The 22,362-nt window shown below is 25.0% G+C and overlaps 1 protein-coding gene and 1 long non-coding RNA gene across 2 annotated transcripts in view; both read right to left on the reverse strand.

The window, feature by feature from the left end:
- LOC109607003 (basement membrane-specific heparan sulfate proteoglycan core protein) overlaps nucleotides 1-22,362 on the reverse strand; it is a 69,345-nt gene that overhangs the window by 43,319 nt on the left and 3,664 nt on the right. The window contains exon 3 of the mRNA XM_049966806.1: nucleotides 15,878-16,000. Within this exon, the coding sequence (XP_049822763.1) occupies nucleotides 15,878-15,944 (67 nt within the window). The 5' untranslated portion in view covers nucleotides 15,945-16,000. The remainder of the gene's footprint in view (nucleotides 1-15,877; nucleotides 16,001-22,362) is intronic.
- Nucleotides 6,483-7,756, reverse strand: LOC126265413 (uncharacterized). The gene is made up of 2 exons (XR_007547901.1): nucleotides 7,311-7,756; nucleotides 6,483-6,754 (listed from the first exon to the last, which is right to left on the reverse strand). It is a non-coding gene; the product is annotated as an uncharacterized LOC126265413 (long non-coding RNA).

The following is a 22,362-nucleotide window of genomic DNA, read 5'->3' on the forward strand; positions in this document are numbered from 1 at the left end:
ATTGATAGATTTAATTCTTTAAGAAGTTTTATATACGTTTATGTTCAAAATAATTTTATAAATGTGTATAACTAAAATTATTATTAAAATTTTCCCAAATACAATTTTTGAATAATTAATATCTTAATTTGAAATTTATCAAAAACGTTTTAATTTCTTTAAATTTGACAACATTTATTGATAGATTTAATTATTTAAGTAGTTTTATTTACGTTTATGCTCAAAATAATTTTATAAATGTGTATAAATAAAATTATTATTAAAATTTTCTCAAATACAATTTTTGAATAATTAATATCTTAATTTGAAATTTATCAAAAATGTTTTAATTCCTTTAATTTTGACAATGTAATTATTATTAATAATTTTATAAATGTATATAAATAAAATCATTATTAATTAATATATTAATTTGTAATTTATTAGAGAAGTTTTAATCTCATATGTGCGTTAAATCTAATTCATAATATTTATATTAATTTATTTAAATAAATAAAAAAACAATTGCAAAGTTAACAGAAACATTTATTGCTAATTTATAATGTTAAAGATTAAAATTATTAAAATAAAAATATATGTATAATAATGTTTGTAGTTATTCAATATTTTAAATTCAGTTAATTATTTTATATAATTGTTTAATATTGATAAAATATTTATTGTAATAATAAATAATATTTATCAAAATTTCATATTTTGATTGTTGAATGTAGCTAATTAGTAACAGAATTTAATTGAAAAATAATTTTAACTGTTATTTACATATGATGACTATTAAAGTTATTTACATGTTTGATGTTATGAGGCAATATTTATTTAAATAAAAAAACAGTTGCAAAATGAACAGAAACATTTATTGCTAATTTAAAACTGTTAATTTATATAATATATATTCTAAGTAAATATGCCATTATTATTTTAGTAATAATTAATTTTTATAATTAATAAAATTATTAATTTAATTAATAAAATAATTATAAAATTATTATTATAAAAAATAACAGCAATAAATCGAATCTAATTTTATATTTTAATGACTGTAAATGAAAATAATAAACACTATTATCACTGACATAACCTCGGTTATTTTTTGACTTTATTTTTAGTGCATTCACAAATTAAACAAGTTTCCGTCACAGTATTTAATTGTCCATTTAATCTAGTTATCAGATAATGTGAATTAATTATCTCATTAGTACTGTAACAAGGTTAAAAGTATCAAATGTTTCATTTAAGTACATAGGAATAGACATTTTTTTTAGTTACATACTGTTGACAAAATTAATAAATTTATTAAGGTATTAGTTAAATTATTTTAAAAATATCAACGTAATTATGAATAACGTATCGTTTATTGATTGTTAATTTAACTGCTGAATAAAATTTGTCCCTTTTCAGCTGAAAAATCACTCACACGAGTTGAGTGCACGACCCAAATAAACACATAACACATTCTCTTGGTATCATTTGATTGAGTAGACTGTTCAAAGTGTTTAACATAAACAAATTTGCGGCGTTTCCGGCCACAGCATCCTCGCCGGGACGGCGATACTTGAGGCAGGTCAGGTCCGTGAGCCGGACACCGCCACGAAATTAGATCTGGCCCCCGCAAGTTATGTAAACCCGACGTCTCCGAAAACGCCGAGGAAAACACGGCAGGACGGAAAAGGTGCAAAGTGTTAAGGAGCAGAAGTAACGGCGGAATGGAATCCGCTTGAAAGCCGGCGAAAGTGGGGCCGGGGCGCCCGGGGAGACGGGGCCGGGGGTCGAAAGCAAGTGTATCTTCCTCCTGAGGGAATGACGAATGCCGGGCGCGACAAACTCAATTACAGTAAACCACCACGTGTCCGCAGAACCTTTGAACTGTTTCCCTGATTCCTTCACGAACTCCCACAAGTATTCAATGTTCCACTCTTATCCCATGCATCTTAGGAAATAACACGCCACCACGGGCAAACATACGCCCCCGAACTTCATCCTTTTATCTAACGCGGAAACCGTATGCTTATTACGAACGATCGGCCGAAATCGAACAGATGCTCCTGCTGCTTCCGATGCAACTATAGCCACGTTGGTTTTATCATGATGCAGCCAATCATTTACGCACACGTGCGTAAATATTATATATTAGTTTAGATTCTGTTCTCATAGTTTATTTATGTATTACTTCTAATAAATTTTAAATAATTGATTTTATTTTTGTTTCACAATAACATGATACATCCACAAAAGTTCCTATTTGTATTTAAGCTGAATCAATTTATTGTTTTAATAAAATATTTATCAAATTATTGAAGAAAAATATTTATTATTTCTTTTTTTTTACAACAGTGTTCATAATTAATGGATCAAAACATCTATTTTAACTTATTTTATTTAGTGAATTTTAAAATTATAACTTTAATATTATTAAATAAGTATTAATTTAATAGTAATATTATTTTAAATGTACAAAGTCATCAATAAACAAGATTTTTTTATTTGGATGTTTAAAAACTTTATTAATTAACTATAATATATTCTTCATTATAGCTTTTTTTCATTAATTTTAAAACTAAAAATTGTTTTAACTTATTTTATTTAATAAATTTTATTATGAGTTTAATATTATTAATTTAATGGTAATATTATTTTAAATGTACTAATTCTATATATACTAAAAATTCTTATTTGTATGCTTAAAAACTTTATTATTAATTAATTGAAATATATACATATTATTCCTTAGATGTTTTGAACCTATTTTATAATTTCAATGTATTTCTATTAAACAAATATTTTTCATTAATTCTGAGACTAAAAATTCATAAATAGTTACTTAGAATATCTGTTTTAATTTATTTTATTTAGTTGCTTAAAAACTTTATTAATTAGCTGTAATTTATAAATATTATTCTTTAGATTTTTTGAATCCATTTTATAATTTCAATATATTTATATTAAACAAATATTTTTTATTAATATTGAGACTAAAAATTTATAATTAGTTGCTTAAAATATCTATTTTAATTTATTTTATTCAGTTGCTTAAAAACTTTATTAATTAGCTGTAATATATATGTATTATTCTTTAGATTTATTGAACCCATTTTATAATTTCAATATATTTATATTAAACAAATATTTTTTATTAATATTGAGACTAAAAATTTATAATTAGTTGCTTAAAATATCTATTTTAATTTATTTTATTCAGTTGCTTAAAAACTTTATTAATTAGCTGTAATATATAAGTATTATTCTTTAGATTTATTGAACCCATTTTATAATTTCAATACATTTCTATTAAACAAATATTTTTCATTAATTTTGAGACTAAAAATTCATAATTAGTTGCCTAAAATATCTATTTTAATTTGTTTTATTCAGTTGCTTAAAAACTTTATTAATTAGCTGTAATATATAAGTATTATTCTTTAGATTTATTGAACCCATTTTATAATTTCAATACATTCTTATTAAACAAATATTTTTTATTAATTTTGAGACTAAAAATTCATAATTAGTTGCTTAAAATGTCTGTTTTAATTTATTTTATTTAGTTGCTTAAAAACTTTATTAATTAGCTGTAATATATAAATATTATTCTTTAGATTTTTTGAACCCATTTTATAATTATAATACATTTCTACTAAACAAATATTTTTTATTAATTTTGAGCCTAAAAATTCATAATTAGTTGCTTAAAATATCTGTTTTAATTTATTTTATTTAGTTGCTTAAAAACTTTATTAATTAACTATAATATATAAATATTATTTTTTAGATATTTTGAACCCATTTTATAATTTCAATGTATTTCTATTAAACAAATATTTTTCATTAATTTAGAGTCTAAAAATTCCTAATTAATTGCTTAGAATATCTGTTTTAATTTATTTTATTTAGTTGCTTATAAACAAATATTTTTTATTAATTTATGTATAATATATGTATTAGGTTTTAAAATAGTAATTTAAAGAATATTAATTTTCACAAATTGAATAAGAATTAATGTTTATTTTATATTAAATTTTGAATTTAATATTTATATGAAATGATTATTATATTAATAAATTCACATTAATTTTAAAATAATTTATAACTTTTACATTTAAACTTCATTTACAACAAAATCATTATCATCAGTTTTTATTCGAAATTTTAAATTACGTTGATTATTATTGAAAATTATAATAATTAATACAAACTTGTTAAACAATTAGTAATAATGGATTTATATATATTGTATTCTATTAAAATCAAAAATGGGTAATTAATAAGTAAAAAATTCATAACTATAAAAAATATCATTAATTTTATAATAATTTAAAGAAATTTGCTTAATATATGTATATATAATTTGATATAATAATTATTATATTATTAATTAGATAAATCTTAAAAATAATTTTGTTACTAACCGAAAATATTTATAGAACACATAAATTTTATATTTGTTTACCTTATATTTAAAATGGAAAATTTATATAGCAAATACAATAATTTTTATCAAATAAAATATTAAAACACTTAAATTAATAAAATTAAACTAAAAGTGTAATAATATTTTAGGTCTGTTTATTTAGTGAACATTTGTTTTAATAATTTTATATAATATAATATTTCAAGGCATTTATCATATTTCATTAAATAAGGGTGCCTCCGCCATTATTTAAATGAAATGTTCCATTATCAGATATAGAATAAAATAGATTACAACAATTAAACGATAATGTGTACATTTAACATTTACATTTATGTAGACTTAGGACCATAAAATAAGCCTTTATATAACATTGCAACTAAGAAATTGCACAACCACTATATTTAATTGGATATCAAAAATCACATCAAACACACAATTATTCGAGTAACAACAAATGTACAATGTAAATAAAAACCGTACTTCATATCTATTATATTAATTAAAGTTTGACAGTTAAACACGGTTCGGCTCTCATCTATAAAATTAAATTTATCATCCCTTGGATGCGAAATATGTATGGGAGGTTTTTATTTTTATTAATTTAATAGTGATCCGATGTTTGGCTTTAAAGCCCGGTCCTCTTGCCCATTAATCGAATAGTCCCTGCTGCGTAAGACTAGTTTTTTTATATATTTCTTTTTTGGATGGGTCGCCTTGTTTCTGCAAAAGGAGAAACCGACAAAAGGGGGAACGGAAACTTTATTAAGGGATAAAATTCTATATGCCGTCGTATTGCCAGACTGAAATACTAAGAATCAAATTTGGGAACATATTACTGCATGTAACAAAGTTTGCGTCGGAATGATGGAGTCGGTCAATTGTAAATTTCACTCGGAAAATAAACATTTCCCCGCGATATTGTTTACATTGAAGGGAAAATTTAATTCGTGGCTTAATGCGATTGAGGATGTAAAACTTTTAAGATGTTGCATTCGTGATGATTTGGAAAAATGACAATGCGATGCCGAATGTTTTGTCGGAACGTAAATGTTATTATCTTTTATAAATAGTAACGGCACAATTTGCACAAGCGGTTGTTAACCTGCACACACGTACGTAGTGCGAATTCAAAATTTCGTTTCTAATGCATAATTATGGTGTGTTAAAAATAGATGTGTGAAGTCGAATTATATTGGCAAATGTTTATCGGACTCGGGAATGTTGATTAAACCTAAATATTTAATTTTACTGAAATCATAAAATGATTGTAGATTAAAAATAACAAAATTTTACTGGTTATTTTGCTTTTCGATGGGAAAATGTTTGACAATTAATTTAATGTTACTTTCATAATTAATTTTTTGATTTTTTAATCACTTTATCTACATTTTTAGTATTTTATTTCACGTTGTTGATTTATTAATATTATCCCATCTGTATTTTCAAATTAATAAATAAAAAATAAACATTTTTTATTACATATTCATCTATTTGTTTTAATAATTTTAGAAAAAACACTCCATGATGAATAAAATAAAATATATAAAATTAGTTTATAAAATTAAAATAATCGAATATTTATTGGAATGATTGTCAATTAAAAATAACAAAATTTTACGATTTATTCTATGTTTTGAGGGACAAATGTTTGGTAACTAATTTAATGTGAATTTTACAAAAAATATTCTAGTTTTTTAATTAATTTATCAAAATTTTTATATTCTCTTGATATATTTAGATTAATTAATTTTTTTGAAGATGAAGATACACTCATTTAAAATTTAATATATAAAAATAGCTTTTAAAATTAAAATAATCGAATATTCATTCGAATAGTTGTCAATTAAAAATACCAAAATTTTACGATTTATTTTATTGTTTGAGGGGGAAATGTTTCGTAACTAATTTAATGCAAATTTCATAAAAAATATTCTAGTTTTTTATTATTTTATCATAATTTTTATAGTTTCTTGGTATATTTGGAAATTTCTTGACAATGAAGTAACTATAATTTTTAATATATGATAGATTAGCGACTGTTAATCTGTCTTTTTAGTTTGATTAAAACACTAAATTCACAATAATACGCTTTATTACAACAAACGTACTTTAACCCTCGACATCTAAAGCTTGACTGCTCGGTTCTTTCTTAAGAACTGCCCCGATTATTAAATGTAAACAAATACTTCAGATTTGCTTATGAAACAAAACTAGTCTAAATAGATGTGAGCACGTCGCATCGGTCCATCGGTGAAGGTGATGACGTAAGCTAACACGGCCTTCCTGACATGTGGGGCGTCCTCGCACCTTCCACAGTTTTGCAAAGATTCACCTGACACCGGTAATCTGTAAACATTATAACAGCAGTACAAGCTCAAAATATATTCGAAGAACTAAGTCTAAACCTTATTTCATTTAACAAAATAGACTGTTATGTGGCACAGTTAACAACCACCAGAAGCTCAGAGGCGGCTCAACCATCAACAGGTCTGTTACACCCATGACTCTCAAGTGCTATCAAAAGATACCATATTCTAGCCAGGAGCTCAGAGGCGGTTCAACCACTACCAGGTCTATTATCCGCTTGTCTCACAGACCCAGAACACAACAATCTAAGCCTGCAGAGCAGGGACCTTAAACATAGCCTGCCGAGCAGGGACCTTTAAACATAGCCTGCAAAGTAGGGACCTTAAACATAGCCTGCAAAGTAGGGACCTCAAACATAGCCTGCGACGCAGGGACCTTAAAAATAGCCTGCCGAGCAGGGACCTTAATCATAGCCTACTAAGCAGGGACCTTTACATATAGCCTGATACACAGGGACCTTAAACAGCCTACTAAGCAGGGACCTTTACACACATTCACACATCAATCTTATTAAATAAATCTATATCCATCATACCTTATAGAATTTCTGTATCTGGCCAGGTTCGTAACTGTTCATGCGCTGCTATTGTAGTTCTACCTCGGCTGCCAATCCTTCGGAGTGCGTACCTCTCATTAGGTAAACAATGCGTTACCTCAAAGGGTCCGTGATACTTTGGTTTCAACTTTCCTCTATTCGACAGCTAACAACGACATCTAATCCTAACGAACTTGCTTCTGTATGTAGTTCGGTTGACAATTCCAGATCAAAAATGTTGAAAATCGGATAAGAAATCAATCGTACATTTTCACATTTAAATGTCCATTCAAAAGATTTTCCCTCACGTAACAGTGCAGATATCGGTGCTGTCAAAGTTGCAAAGTTTTTCACGAAACGTCTAAAGTATCCAGCCAGTCCTAATAATTGACGAACACCTTTTACATCTTTAGGAGCTGATGTTTGAGCGAGCGCGTCAACTTTTCGCGAACTAGGTTTTACCGTACCGTTTTCGATCACAACACCCAAATATTCCACAGATGTTTGGAAAAAGTTACATTTTTTTATGTTTAAAACAAATCCGGCCTTCGAAAGGGCGTCAATGACCTTTCTTAAGACATTCTTGAATGGGTCGAGCAGGGCACAACACATCATCAACATAAACAAACGTAATATCGTCTTTAAGTGGTCCAATGGCTTTAACGATGGCGCTCTGATAATCTGATGAAGAGTTTATGAGATCAAACGGCATTCGGTTGTTCTTTTATTTCTTTCGTAACCCACTCGTCCATTCCTGACAAATTCAAGTCATATTCCTCAAATGCAATTTCTAAATCTTAAAAGTCGAAACTGCGCTGCAGCCACACTTAAACCTTCTGCGCAGCTATCTTCAATGTTGCTTGAGTAGTTTGGGCGTTGGCCATTGTCGATAAAATTTCCATGTTTTGTTTTTGGAATCTGTTGTTACTTTCTTGCTGCTAGTCTCTCTCCGATGCACTTTCGGTAATGTTCACAACGTTCGGACTCACTGCGCGTTTGTGTTTTTCACTATTGTTTGTTCGTTCACAAAGAAACACAAAAAAAAAAAAATTTTTTTAGGTCCTTTCTTCCGGAAATAATTCACGAGAAGATATCCTTTATCCCACTTCTGATGATAGATTAGCGACTGTTAATCTGTCTTTTTAGTTTGATTAAAACACTAAATTCACAATAATACGCTTTATTACAACAAACGTACTTTAACCCTCGACATCTAAAGCTTGACTGCTCGGTTCTTTCTTAAGAACTGCCCCGATTATTAAATGTAAACAAATACTTCAGATTTGCTTATGAAACAAAACTAGTCTAAATAGATGTGAGCACGTCGCATCGGTCCATCGGTGAAGGTGATGACGTAAGCTAACATATATATTTTTTTAAGAATTAAATTTAAATATGAACTAATTTAATGAAAATTTCACAAATAATATTCTAATTTTTTAATTATTTTATCTTAATTTTTATATATATTAAGACACATATATATACAATAGTGGCCATTATTAAGGAAACTTTTTAAAATGTTAAATATTTTATTTGTTTAATGTAAACTGTTAAAATGAAATTAATTTACTATTGCCATTTTATACAGGATTATAAAAACTACTGTACTCTTTTTCCATAATAGATTACATATATTTTTCTGAATTGAATTGGACAAAAATTTGGAAACATTTTTTTAAGTGATTTTTAATGATTAAATAATAAACTTTTGTGTAGTTTAACATAAGCAATACCATCATTTTTTTTATAAATTAAACATAAACTCGTCACTAAAAATTCGTTTCCATTGTTCTTCACTTCAACCAATGATTAAAAAATTATAATAAGCAAAAGAGCACCAATAAATAATCGATTTAAATACACTGAAAAATAAAAAAGTACGTACTTTTTTAAAGAATAAAATCAGATTGACCATTATGGACATTATGGCATCCAATTCGAGTGGTACAGACCACATACTTTAATAAGTTGCTATAATTATGGTCACAACTGTATATTATATTTTTATTTTAATTCCATACTAAAAAATTTTAAAGTATTATTAATTTTAATTGAATTATTTATGTATTTGATCCAGAATATTTTTTAAAGAATCAAATATTTATATAAATCAACCAAATTCAAATATTCAAACATTTCAAACCAAAGTTATAACTAAATTTACATTTTGTTGTAATTTAATATGCATAATGTTATATATATTTTTACTGAATTTATTGTGTCATATTTTTTAAAATTTAGTCAAACGTAGCAATATAATTTTTTTATATAAAAGTCGAATTTAGAATAATCATTGGAACAGAATTTCGAATGTATGTATGTATGTATGTATGTAGGTAAATTATAAACATTATTTAAAATATTTTATAACTTGTATTAAACATTTGCATTTATACAACATGTATATGTAACGTAATAAAAAATTTAAAGTGTTTTAACGATATTCTAAAAAATTCATTTTACATCAGTATACACGACGAGCATTGAAAGTCTTTTAAAAATGTTTACCAAACGCAAAAATAATAAACGAAATATTTTTTCGTCCGTCATAAATATTTAAAATTTAATAATAATTTAAATAATTGCAAATGTGAAATGGTTTAGGTAAATACGTGGCAAATCAGCATATACGCGATTGGCGGAAGATGTTTAACATAACGATGTCCGTAAACGTAGCAGGGAAAATTAGAGCAAACCGGAGACGACGGAGCGGAGGGAGCAACAGATAGCTTTTAGTATTCACCGCGAACCATCATCCGATCTTATCGTCGGGATCATTCATTGTAAATCGAGCGTTGACTATCTGTGGCAGCGTTTACGGACCTCATATAAATCGTGACACTAATGAATAAACAACATTTACTGATTTTTATTGCTCACACTCCAGTAAATAAACCGATTGCATGTAATTGAATGACATAATACGCGTCGGCCGCCGGTTTTTGATTGCCAGGAATTCGTTACACGGAATTTTATGATTAGACACGAGTATTTTTAGATCTGTTTATTGATAATTGGGACAAATTTTATTTATATTATTTGATCGGCTCCATTTATCTATTGTTGTTTGGGATTCTATTAACAATATGCACTTGAATTCCATCACAAATTAGGTCATTAATCATAAAATGATAAACAATTTTCTGTCTTGATCATAAAGATTTTACTATTATTAATACAAGATTATTTTAAATTCAATAAAATCATCAAAAAATATAGAAAATAAAACAATAGGTGTTAAATAATAAAGATTATTTGTTTTTAATATTTATATTGAAATATTTTTTATCAATTTTTTTCACATAATTAAATTAATTAAAATATTATACAATTTTAACATAGTATTTATTGTTGTATAATTGTTTTTCAATATGGTGTACTAAATATACTTTCTTCATAAATAAACAGAGAAAAGTTTTTTCAGGAAAAATTTTCAAAGACAATTTCATGAAAAATTTGAGCTTTAGATATTGCTAAATTATTAAGAAATTATTTAAATTTTTTATACTAGAATAATTTTTTTTAATTACCAAAAATATTTTCTCTATAAAAACATTCGAAAAATTAGAGGTAACTTTCAGTTTATAGAGGCAATTTCATGAAAAATTTGAACCAATTCAGTCAGTACAAAAAAATATTAATTATGTAATACTAATCTTCACTTTTTGGTTTTGTTCATTGGGCACATTTTCTCTATAAAACCATTATAAAAAATAGAGGTAACTTTCAGTTTTCAGAGGCACTTTCATAAAAAATTTGAGCCAATTCAGTCAATAAAAAAAAAATATTAATTATGTAATACTAATCTTCACTTTTTATTGTAGTTTTGTTCATTGAGCATAGTTAAGTGATGTTCAATTTTTTAGATGTTGCTAAATTATTAATAATTTTTTATAATTTTTATACTGAAATATAAATAAAAAAAAAAAATAAATAAAAATATATAATCAAACTATTTTATAACATTAACATAGGATATATTGTTACATTATTGATTTTAAACGTGGTATACCAAATATATTTTCTCCATAAAAACATTTGAGAAAATATAGGAAATTTTCAGTTTTCAGAGGCAATTTCAGGGAAAATTTCAGCTAATTCAGTCAGTATAAAAAAAATATTAATTAATTAATTAAGAAATACTAATCAATGAATTTTTGATTTTGTTCATTGAGCATTGTTAAATGATGTTGAGTTTTTTAATTTTTATACTAAAATAAAGATATTTTTTATTAAATTTATATCATACAATAAAATTAATCAAACATTTTACAATATTTAATCAAGATTTATTGTCACCTAATTGTTCTTAGACGTCGTACACCAAATATATTTTCTTCTTAAAAATATTTGAAAAAAAAAAGAATCTTTCAGTTTTCAAGAGAAATTTCATGAAAAATGTGAGCCAATTCATTTAGCATAAAAGAGATTATTAATTTTGTAATAAAATGTAGAAATTGTTAAATGATTTTGAATATTTTAGATGTTGCTAAATTATTAAGAATATTTTATAATTTTCTGTACTGGAATAAAGTTTTTTTTATTAAATTTATTTCATATAATAAAATTGACTAAACTATTTTACAAATTCCACGTAGGATTTAATGTTACATAGTTATTTTTAAACATGGTGTACTAAATACACTCTCCCCATAAAAATATTAAAAAAAATATATAGGAAATTTTCAGTTTTCAGAGGCAATTTCATGAAAAATTTGAGCCAATTCAGTCATCATAAATTAGAGTATTAATTATGTAATACTAATCTACTTTTTTTTGGTTTTGTTCATTAGGCATTTTAAAATGACACAGAGTTAGATTTTTTTATAGTTACTGAAGTACTTTTTTATTCAAAAAAATTTATTAAAATGTTTCGTACATTTAATATTAAATGTTATAAAATTATTCTTAAAAAAAAAAACAGAAACTTTTAATTTCAGATGGCGATTCCATGGAAAACTTAAACCAATTGGGCCATGGATAAATTGCACGTTCAATTCCAGCTGTGAAATATTTACACTGACATATTTAATAAACGAAGCTGAGGTTTTATCTGGATTGTAAATAAAGCTATTGTGTGTTAATTAATAATTAATCTAAACAGTCGGAATTAATACCGTTTTGTTAAACAAGCTTCATGTATTGACGTAAATTTTCAGCTTGATTAAAAAATTAAAATCAATTTATTAATTTAATTGAGGGTGGTTTATAAAATAAATGTTACATTTCTCTTGTTACTCATACGATTACGAAGATATTAAGGATATTTTGGGTTGGCCATAAATTCAGCGGGGTTACCTGTGTGATTCCCCGCCCGGGTTGTGAACCCCTATAGTGGCGGGCCACTTAAAATATCGGTCCGAATTAAAACGAAACATAAAACGTTGGTCTTTAGGCCACGGAATCATTGGTAATATATCATACTATCAAGATCAGAAGTAAATTAAGCGAGTTAATTTGTCAGCCTTGGGCCAATCTAAAATTGTGAGTCCGTTTGTCCCAATTAAATGCGTTGTTCGTCCGCACCGAAAAATTACGGACGCTGTATAAACAATTAATGTTGGCGTTTGTGCTTTAGGAATCGGCCACCCGATGCGGCGAGATGAGATGAGATAATATTTTATTTATAAAGTTGTAATCAATTAGGTATGAGTAAACTGATTCGCGGCGGATTGTCTTATTTCTAAACACATGGATAATTACAGATGCAGAAGCGTCTGACTTCATTGTATAATTTCGAATATATTGCCATAAATCTATGTAGTAATTATGCAATAAAATCGCAAGGATGTCGGCACATTCTTTATTGGAAGTCATAACACATATAACACTATTTTTGTTGTGTTTATCGTACTAAACTGTATTTAAATATGGAGGCTCCAGACATCTCTCTTTCAAACTTCAGAATATATAATTAGACCATTTTTAGGTCATTAAATAGATTAAAATTTCAAGCTTCATCAACAATAAAACTAATTTATAATCTATTATTGGAAAAGGGTTAAAAGATCAGTTCCTTCCATGAGACAAAATGGGACAGTTAAAGGTTTGTAGATTGATGTCATTTTAACCATACTTGAATCGAAAGTTTGAGCCACACACAACGCAAATAAGTTTTCAACCTCAATACAATAATCTCTAAAAGTTTGAGCTTTTCTTTTGCAGTTACTAGTAAAATAAAAATTGATTTGAAACTCTAGAAAGATGTAAAGATATAAGCTGAAAATGTGAAAACAGTTTTCAGCTTCGATTGTCTTAAGTCAACTAAACTGGCTCAGTTTCCATAAAATGATTTCATAGAGTTCTGAAGAACAGAAATAAGATTCTCTTAAAGTTGAAGCTTTAAGCTTTATTAGTCACTTCATAGTTGAAATATATAAAATGGTCAGTTGAAATAACTCAAGATATATCTTAAATGTATATTTAGATTTAATTTGAGGTCTGTTTCAACAGCTTCACCAACAATAAGACTAATTTATAATCTATTATTGAAAAAGGGTTAAAAGATTATTTTCTTCCATGAGACAAAATAGGACAATTAAAGGTTTGTAGATTGACGTCATTTTAACCATTCTTGAATTGAAAGTTTGAGCCACACATAAGGCAAAGAAGTTTTCAACCTCAATACAATAATCTCTAAAAGTTTGAGCTTTTCTTTTGCAGTTACTAGTAAAATAAAAATTGATTTGAAACTCTAGAAAGATGTAAAGATATAAGTTGAAAATGTGAAAACAGTTTTCAGCTTCGATTGTCTTAAGTCAACTAAACTGGCTCAGTTTCCATAAAATGAGTTGATAGAGTTCTGAAGAACAGAAATAAGATTCTCTTAAAGTTGAAGCTTTAAGCTTTATTAGTCACTTCATAGTTGAAATATATAAAATGGTCAGTTGAAATAACTCAAGATATATCTTAAATGTATATTTAGATTTAATTTGAGGTCTGTTTCAACAGCTTCACCAACAATAAGACTAATTTATAATCTATTATTGAAAAAGGGTTAAAAGACCATTTTCTTCCATGAGACAAAATAGGACAATTAAAGGTTTGTAGATTGACGTCATTTTAACCATTCTTGAATTGAAAGTTTGAGCCACACATAAGGCAAAGAAGTTTTCAACCTCAATACAATAATCTCTAAAAGTTTGAGCTTTTCTTTTGCAGTTACTAGTAAAATAAAAATTGATTTGAAACTCTAGAAAGATGTAAAGATATAAGTTGAAAATGTGAAAACAGTTTTCAGCTTAGATTGTCTTAAGTCAACTAAACTGGCTCAGTTTCCATAAAATGAGTTCATAGAGTTCTGAAGAACAGAAATAAGATTCTCTTAAAGTTGAAGCTTTAAGCTTTATTAGTCACTTCATAGTTGAAATATATAAAATGGTCAGTTGAAATAACTCAAGATATATCTTAAATGTATATTTAGATATAATTTGAGGTCTGTTTCAACAGCTTCATCAACAATAAGACTAATTTATAATCTATGATTGAAAAATGGTTAAAACATCATTTTCTTCCATGATATAAAATAGGACAATTAAAGGTTTGTAGATTGACGTCATTTTAACCATACTTGAATTGAAAGTTTGAGCCACACATAAGGCAAAGAAGTTTTCAACCTCAATACAATAATCTCTAAAAGTTTGAGCCTTTCTTTTTTAGTTACTAGTAAAATGAAAATTGATTTGAAACACCAGAAACATCTAAAGATAAAGTTGAAAATGTCAAAACATTTGTCAGCTTCGTTTGTCTTAAGTTAACTAAACTGGCTCAGTTTCCATAAGATGAGTTCATAGAATTCTGAAGAACAGAAATAAGATTCTCTCAAAGTTGAAGCTTTAAGCTTTATTAGTTACTTAATAGTTGACTCAAGATATAGTATATCTTAAATGTATATTTAGATTTAATTTGAGGTCTGTTAGTCATGGAACTAAGTAGTTGTTCATACATCTTGAGGCAATACATCGTCAATGAAATTCTAAATCATAGTATAAGTTTGTTTGCTTTAAGTTTGAAGCTTTATTAAATTTCCTGTTGTTGAAGCAACAGGCACATCTAAAGAAAAATATTATAATATACATTTGGATAATATCAAAAACTAATTATAGATGCAATAATATCCTTAAGTGAGTTAAATTGGTTCAGCATCCATCATCAAGATGATCAATGGTTGTTTGTATATCTTCAAGAATGTCAAGGAAATTCTTAATCACAGTAGAAGATTGTTTAAAATGTGAAAGTTTAAGGCTTCATTAATTTTCCTGTTGTAGAAACATCTAAAGATAAGTTTCGACAAATAGTTAGGAAATATGAGAATATCATGCCATCTACGACTTCTTTAAACAAGATAAAAGGATCCAACCACATTAAAGATGGGTCTGCAGATTAACATATCTTCTTAATAATAATTGTTGGGGATCACTTTCAGTTACAAACACCAATTTATAAACTTACAACAGTTACAAACACTTTTACGTCGTAGCAAATCAGGAATTAATGAGAAACGGTGATAATTACGATTTCCATCCAATATTCGATAAAATCTACTAAATAATGAAAATAATTACCTGAGAGGCCAGCAACACAAGTGGCGAGGACCAGAAAGATGGTAATTGGACTAGAGATCCTCGTCATCTTGACGTTTCCAAATTTTACTCAATTTACTCAATGATTATAGGCATATCTATCGTCTGTTAAAAGAAACAGAAAACATGTTTAAACAGTCACTTTTATTGTACCATCGCTGAATTACTCTGTGCACTTTGAATTAAAAAAAAAAATCAATAAATGTTTACGATCTGTTACCAAAGTGGGTTTTATATATCATGCACTTTAGTAAACTTTACATTTGCAATTACTCATAGTATTATTTTCATTCATAAACAATATGTAATAATTGCGTAACCTAAGGGCGACAACAAATCAGCGGCCAGATGTGAGTTTGGCATTGCATTCGTACCAGCGGATCAGTTGTTTTTATTTATAGCGATTAGTAAATCAATCATCTAAAAATAAATTATAATATCAAGACTCCTGTGTGCATTTAAAAATAAAAAATCCACACGCCGGGCCGGAACGTAAGTCGTTTGCATTTGAGATTTAATTCAACATAGTCATGTTAACGCAGTAGAAAATGCAGACATGGCCATTAAGTTTTTCGGAAGTTGAACACCGGTATTTATGTTGTTGGTTGAACGATATAAATCCCGTTTTACTTTAGCGAATGTTGTATTTTATAAACGGAATATGGTAAAATGCGGTGTGCAAATGCACCTTTAATTTTGTCAAATTTGCATTGGGTTTTAAATAAAGACCTTATATGGAGTTTGGATATGTGCAGGTGAGAAATAAATAACGGGAGTTCTGCGCGTGATGAACATTTATGAGTTTAAAAATATATAAAATATGTATTTCCATTAAAATTTATCATATGGCCAGTGGCTCTATTATGTGAAATTACATTTATTATTAACTAATACGAAAATGACAAATATGTTATTGCACTGAGTGAAATTTACCGAAATAGTTTCGTTCAATAATTTTTCATACACCTCACGAATTATAATTTTAATATTATAAAACTATTTTTCTGTATATTATATTACGGATGTCAACTAGGAAGTTGTACGTTTTAAAAACGATAGTTTACAATGTCAAAATATCGAAGTTTCTGTGCCAAAATAAACGTAAACTTTTAAAATATAAATGTAATAAATTTTTAGTATTTTAGTGAAAGTAACATCAACTTTAAACATTTTATTTTTAATTTCTTATGATTATTTCTAAAACTATACATATATTAATAAACTAAATCTATATAAAAAAAGCTTTAATTTTTTATTTAAAATATACAACATTTTACAAATTAATATATTTAAACACAACAAAAATTCAAGTAATCCATCATTTTTAAAAGTATTTAAAATTTAAATTTAATATTATATTAAGTCAATTAATTTAATGTAAAATTGATAATAGTTAACATTGAATTCGTATTTAAATTTGTAATTTTTTACTAATAATATAATAAAATTATGCTAATTATATTTTTAAAAATATTTTTTGATTTGAATTTAATATTAAATTTTGAGTATTTAAAGTCTTAAATCAATTAAATTAAATGTTAATAAAGTCACAAGAAAGAATATTGTAATAAATCATATTATTACTCAATTCAATTAATTTTTAAACTATAAGATTAATTATATATTAACAAAAAATATTAATTTCTGATTGTATGTAAGATTTATAATAGTTAACATTGAATTTTTATTTAAATTTGTAATTTTACATAAAAAATAATTTATTTTCATACGTATATATTAAAAATATAAGTTTAATAAAAGTTTTATATCATTTTAATCAAAGAAAATAAAAAATTAAGTTAAATTATATAAATAAAATAAAATAAAATAAAATAAAAGGGAAATTTTTCATTTTATTTTCTTATTTAAGAATTTTTGAATAAAATATTTCAATTAATTTTAAAAATTAACCCCCTATTTTTTAAAAATTGAATTTAATATTAAATTTTGAGTATTTAATTTCCTAAATCAATTATATTATTATTATATTATTACACAATTCAATTAAAATTTAAGCTATAAAATTAGTTATATATTAACAAAAAATATTAATTTCTGAATTTATATAACATTTATAATAGTTAACATTAAATTTTTATTTAAATTTTATACAAAAAATAATTTATTTCCAAAGTTTTAGGTACTTTTAATCAAGAAAATCAAAAATTAAGTTAAATCATGTAAAATTAAATAGAATAAAAGAGAAATCTTTTATTTTATTTTCTTGTTTAAGAATTTCATTAAATCTAAAAATTATAAATTAAAATTTTTTTAAAAATTACCATTTTTAAAAATATTTAAAATTTGAATTCAATATTAAATTTTGAGTATTTAACCTTATATCAAATAAATTAAAAGTTTAAAAATTTATAAAAAAGAATCTAATCTATAAAATTAGTTATATATTAACAAAAATAATTAATTTCTGATTTTATGTAAGATTTATAGTAGTTTATATTGAAATTTTATTTATATTTCTAATTTTCTATTAATAATACTTTATTTTTATACGTATATATCAAAAATAATAGGTTTTATATATTTTTAAACAAGAACAAACGTACAAATAAAATGGAATAAAAAGAAATTTTTCATTTATTTTTGTTATTTATGAATTATTCGATAAACTATTTTAACTAAATCTGAAAATTGACTAAAAATGAAATCAAAATTTAAACATAAATTTAAATATTTTGTTTAGTACTTTTGAATATTTAAAAAAATATTTTAATTTCTTAAATTTTTATTGAATATTCTTGTTAAGGGCTTCCAATGTTATACGCTAATTAATAATTTGTAACGTTTTCGTCAATGATGCTATAAACTAATCTATTTTGTATTAGGATACTGATGGAAACGTCACGAATTATAAATCAACTTAGATAATGGACAATAACAAATCAATTCAATATTTAGTTTAATAGTTTAATAATTTCTAATTCGTTTTAAAATTAAAAATAAGGGACACACTTTTAAACTGATTTAATCTAAATTATCTATTATCAGAATTGAGAAAATTTCATATTTGTTCTTCTTGTTTTGTAAATTTAATATATTTTTTTTTTAATTTTTGTTAAAATGTTTTTAAACAAACAAGTTCCAGAATAAATATTTATTTTAATATTAGGTTTTATGAACAATAATTTTTTGAAAATTAAATATTTTTATAAAATTCTGAATTGTCATAAACTAATTAAATAAATTTGAAAATATTTGGCGATGAAATTTTTATAGAAATATCCATTGATAAAAATCTCCTCCACATTCACACTCGGTTACACACATTGTTCGAACAGATGAACTTGAGATAAGTATGCAAAGATTGTAGCGATTAAATATTTTCCAACATACGTGTGACATTCACGGCAAAATTATCGATAAAACTTTCTGGTCTGGAGCATCGAAACAAACAAACAGATAAATATAAAGAAAAGATGTGTTCCGAAACAAATATTAATTTAAGTGGTTAGTTAAATCAGAAAATTGCGTCCTAAATAATTGAACAAATAAAGTGGCAGGACTAACTTTGAGGTGAATTATTTAATTTGTGTGTAGCGTAATTCGACCCTTAGTGGAGCCTTATTCAAATTGGTTGCCCGTGTACCTTCGAAACGTAATAATACTGAACCTATTAAATTTCTATATTAGCATACATAGTAATTTGCAAGGTATTAAATTTATACCTCGTGTAAACAAATAATCCTAATAAAGTTTAATGTTCTTAACTTCGCTGACAAATTTGTCTTTGCGTATTTCCTCCGAGATGAATTCGCGACGGTTCGTGGACGCTGTTTATCTGCCGGCTTTTAAAACGGTAATTAATTGAAGCATTGCAGCTGTTGCAATTATAACTTTCATTCTACAACACTTTCGGAAGCACGTTTAAAGATTAGTCACGTGTTTTGGTCGAAAAAAACACTGTTCTAAGTGTCTAATCTAATTAAAACACCAAATAAACATTATTTAGTTAACAATTAATTAATTTTTTGGGCGAACAATAAATGTGTAATATAATATAATTGTGTAAATGACATACTATTAAAATTTCTATCTATCTATAACTATAAAATATCTAATCTGAAGAATTTGAAGAATGTATAAGATTGGAGGAATCTATATAATATATATTAAGATATTTCTATATTTTAGAAATAAAAAAGAACACTTTTAGAATCTAAAAACTACAGATAATTTGAGCAATAACCTAAACTAATCTAACCTAACTTAACCAAACCTAACCTAACATAACCTAAGCTAACCCAAGCTAAAATAATCTAATTTAACCTATAAAAATTTTAAAAAATATAAATAATAGAATGGAAAACTATAAATGATAAATTTGGAATCAATGCAATTAGATAAATTCAAAAAACATGAACAATTTTTTGAATATAAAGAAACAATGAAATCTAAAATATTAAGGAATCATTTTTAGATTCTAAAAACTATAAAATATTTCAAACATTCAAAATATTCAGAGAATTTAAATATCTAAAAATTCTTCTAAAGCCTCAAGATTAAAAAAAATTAGAAAATACAGCACAAAAAAATTGTATATATATAAATCAAATTTTATTTTCATTTCATATTTTTTATATATATATATATATATATATATATATATATATATATATATATAAATCAAATTTAGAAAAACTTAATAATTTCAAATATGAATGATTAATAATAATAATCAAATTATATATAATTATATTATAAATCTTGACTTTGAAATCAATACAATTAGAAAAATTCAAACATCATGAAAAAATTATAGAAAAAAATTCAAAATATTCAGAGAATTTAAAAATCTAAATATTCTTCGAAAGACTCAAAATTAAAAAAAAAAAAAACGAATAGGAAATAACAAAAATTTTGAATTTGGAATAAATGCAATTTGAAAAATTTAAAAAACATGAAAAATTTATTGAATATAAAGAAACAAAGAAATCTAAAAAATCAAGAAATCATTTTTAGGATCTAAAATATCTCAAACATTCAAAATTAAGAGAAAATTTAAAATATTCTTCGAAAGACAACTTAATACTGCACAAAAAATATTAGAAATCAAATTTAGAATATCTTAATAATCTCAAATATAAGATTAATAATAATAATCTAACGAATTATAATCTGAACAATTTGAAAAATATGCAACATTGGAAAAATTTGTATAAAATTAACTAAAATATTTCTATATTCTGGAAATAAAAACATACTTTTAGAAATCGAGTCTAAAAGTAACAAAAATAACCTTACTTAACCTAACCTAACCTAACCTAATCTAACTTAACCTAACCTAACTTAACCCAATTTGAAGAATTCAAAAAATTTAAGTAATATATAATATTTAAAAATAGAAGTAAGAAAGAGATAAGAATTAATTATATAATAATTACTTAAAAAAATGAACTAATTTTGAATATCCCAAAATCTTGAATTGGAAATGTGAAGAATTTACAAAATATAAAGAAACAAAGAGATCTAAAAAACAAAGAAATAAAAGTCTCATGTTTCAAAAAAATTGAATTTGAAAATTATTTAAGTAATCTGTACAATTTTCAATTAAAAAAAATGTAAATAATTTATAAAATTTAAAATATGAATAATTATATGTTAATAATATGTAAAAATATGAATGAATTTAAGATAAATGTTAAATAATACTTCTAAAAATGTTAATCTGTTGATCAAAAAAATGGAAGTACTCAATAAACTTAGAAATCTAATCTATGATCTCAAATACAAATCATTTCTAAAGTAGGAAAAAACCAAAACACTTCAGTGAAGAATGTGTCTAATAAATTTTCTTAAGAATTATGAAATAAATTGAATTTCTAGAATTTAAAGAGAGAAAATAAATAATTGAAAGATCCAAGATGATCTAAATATTTAATCCAAATGATTTAAACTATACAATATCTGATTGATTGAAGTGTTTTAAAGAATATAAAAAATCTTAAAAAAAAATCTAAATATTTAAAGATTTCATATGAGATTAATTTTAAAATTGCTCTCTTCAGAAACACGGTAATAAAACTGTTTGAGCTATAAAAATCTCTTTGAAATTTGATTATCATCGGACGTAACTAAAACCGTGTGTGCGCAGATTTTAATAATTGTTTAACGCAATAAAAATAATTGTTAGAATCACGCCCGAATAAAGTAATAAACCGTATCTTGGATCGACAATAAAGCCACCGCACTTTCCAATTATTTCGCCAAAGACCAAAAGGGTTAATTATGCAAAGGCCTTTTATTAACAATAAATAAATTGCAAGTGTAACATAAATATTTACAAATTTTATAGCAACAATAACTTTTTATGTACCTTTTTTCATAATACACACTGCCAAGGAGCGATTTAAATAAATTTGCATATTGGTTATAACATCGTGTAAATTTTACGCATACATTGTACAAATCGAATTTCCTCCGTGGAAAAATTATTCGTGAACTTAATATTC

The sequence above is a fragment of the Aethina tumida genome, chromosome 4, assembly GCF_024364675.1.
Source record: "Aethina tumida isolate Nest 87 chromosome 4, icAetTumi1.1, whole genome shotgun sequence".
Lineage (NCBI taxonomy): Eukaryota > Metazoa > Arthropoda > Insecta > Coleoptera > Nitidulidae > Aethina > Aethina tumida.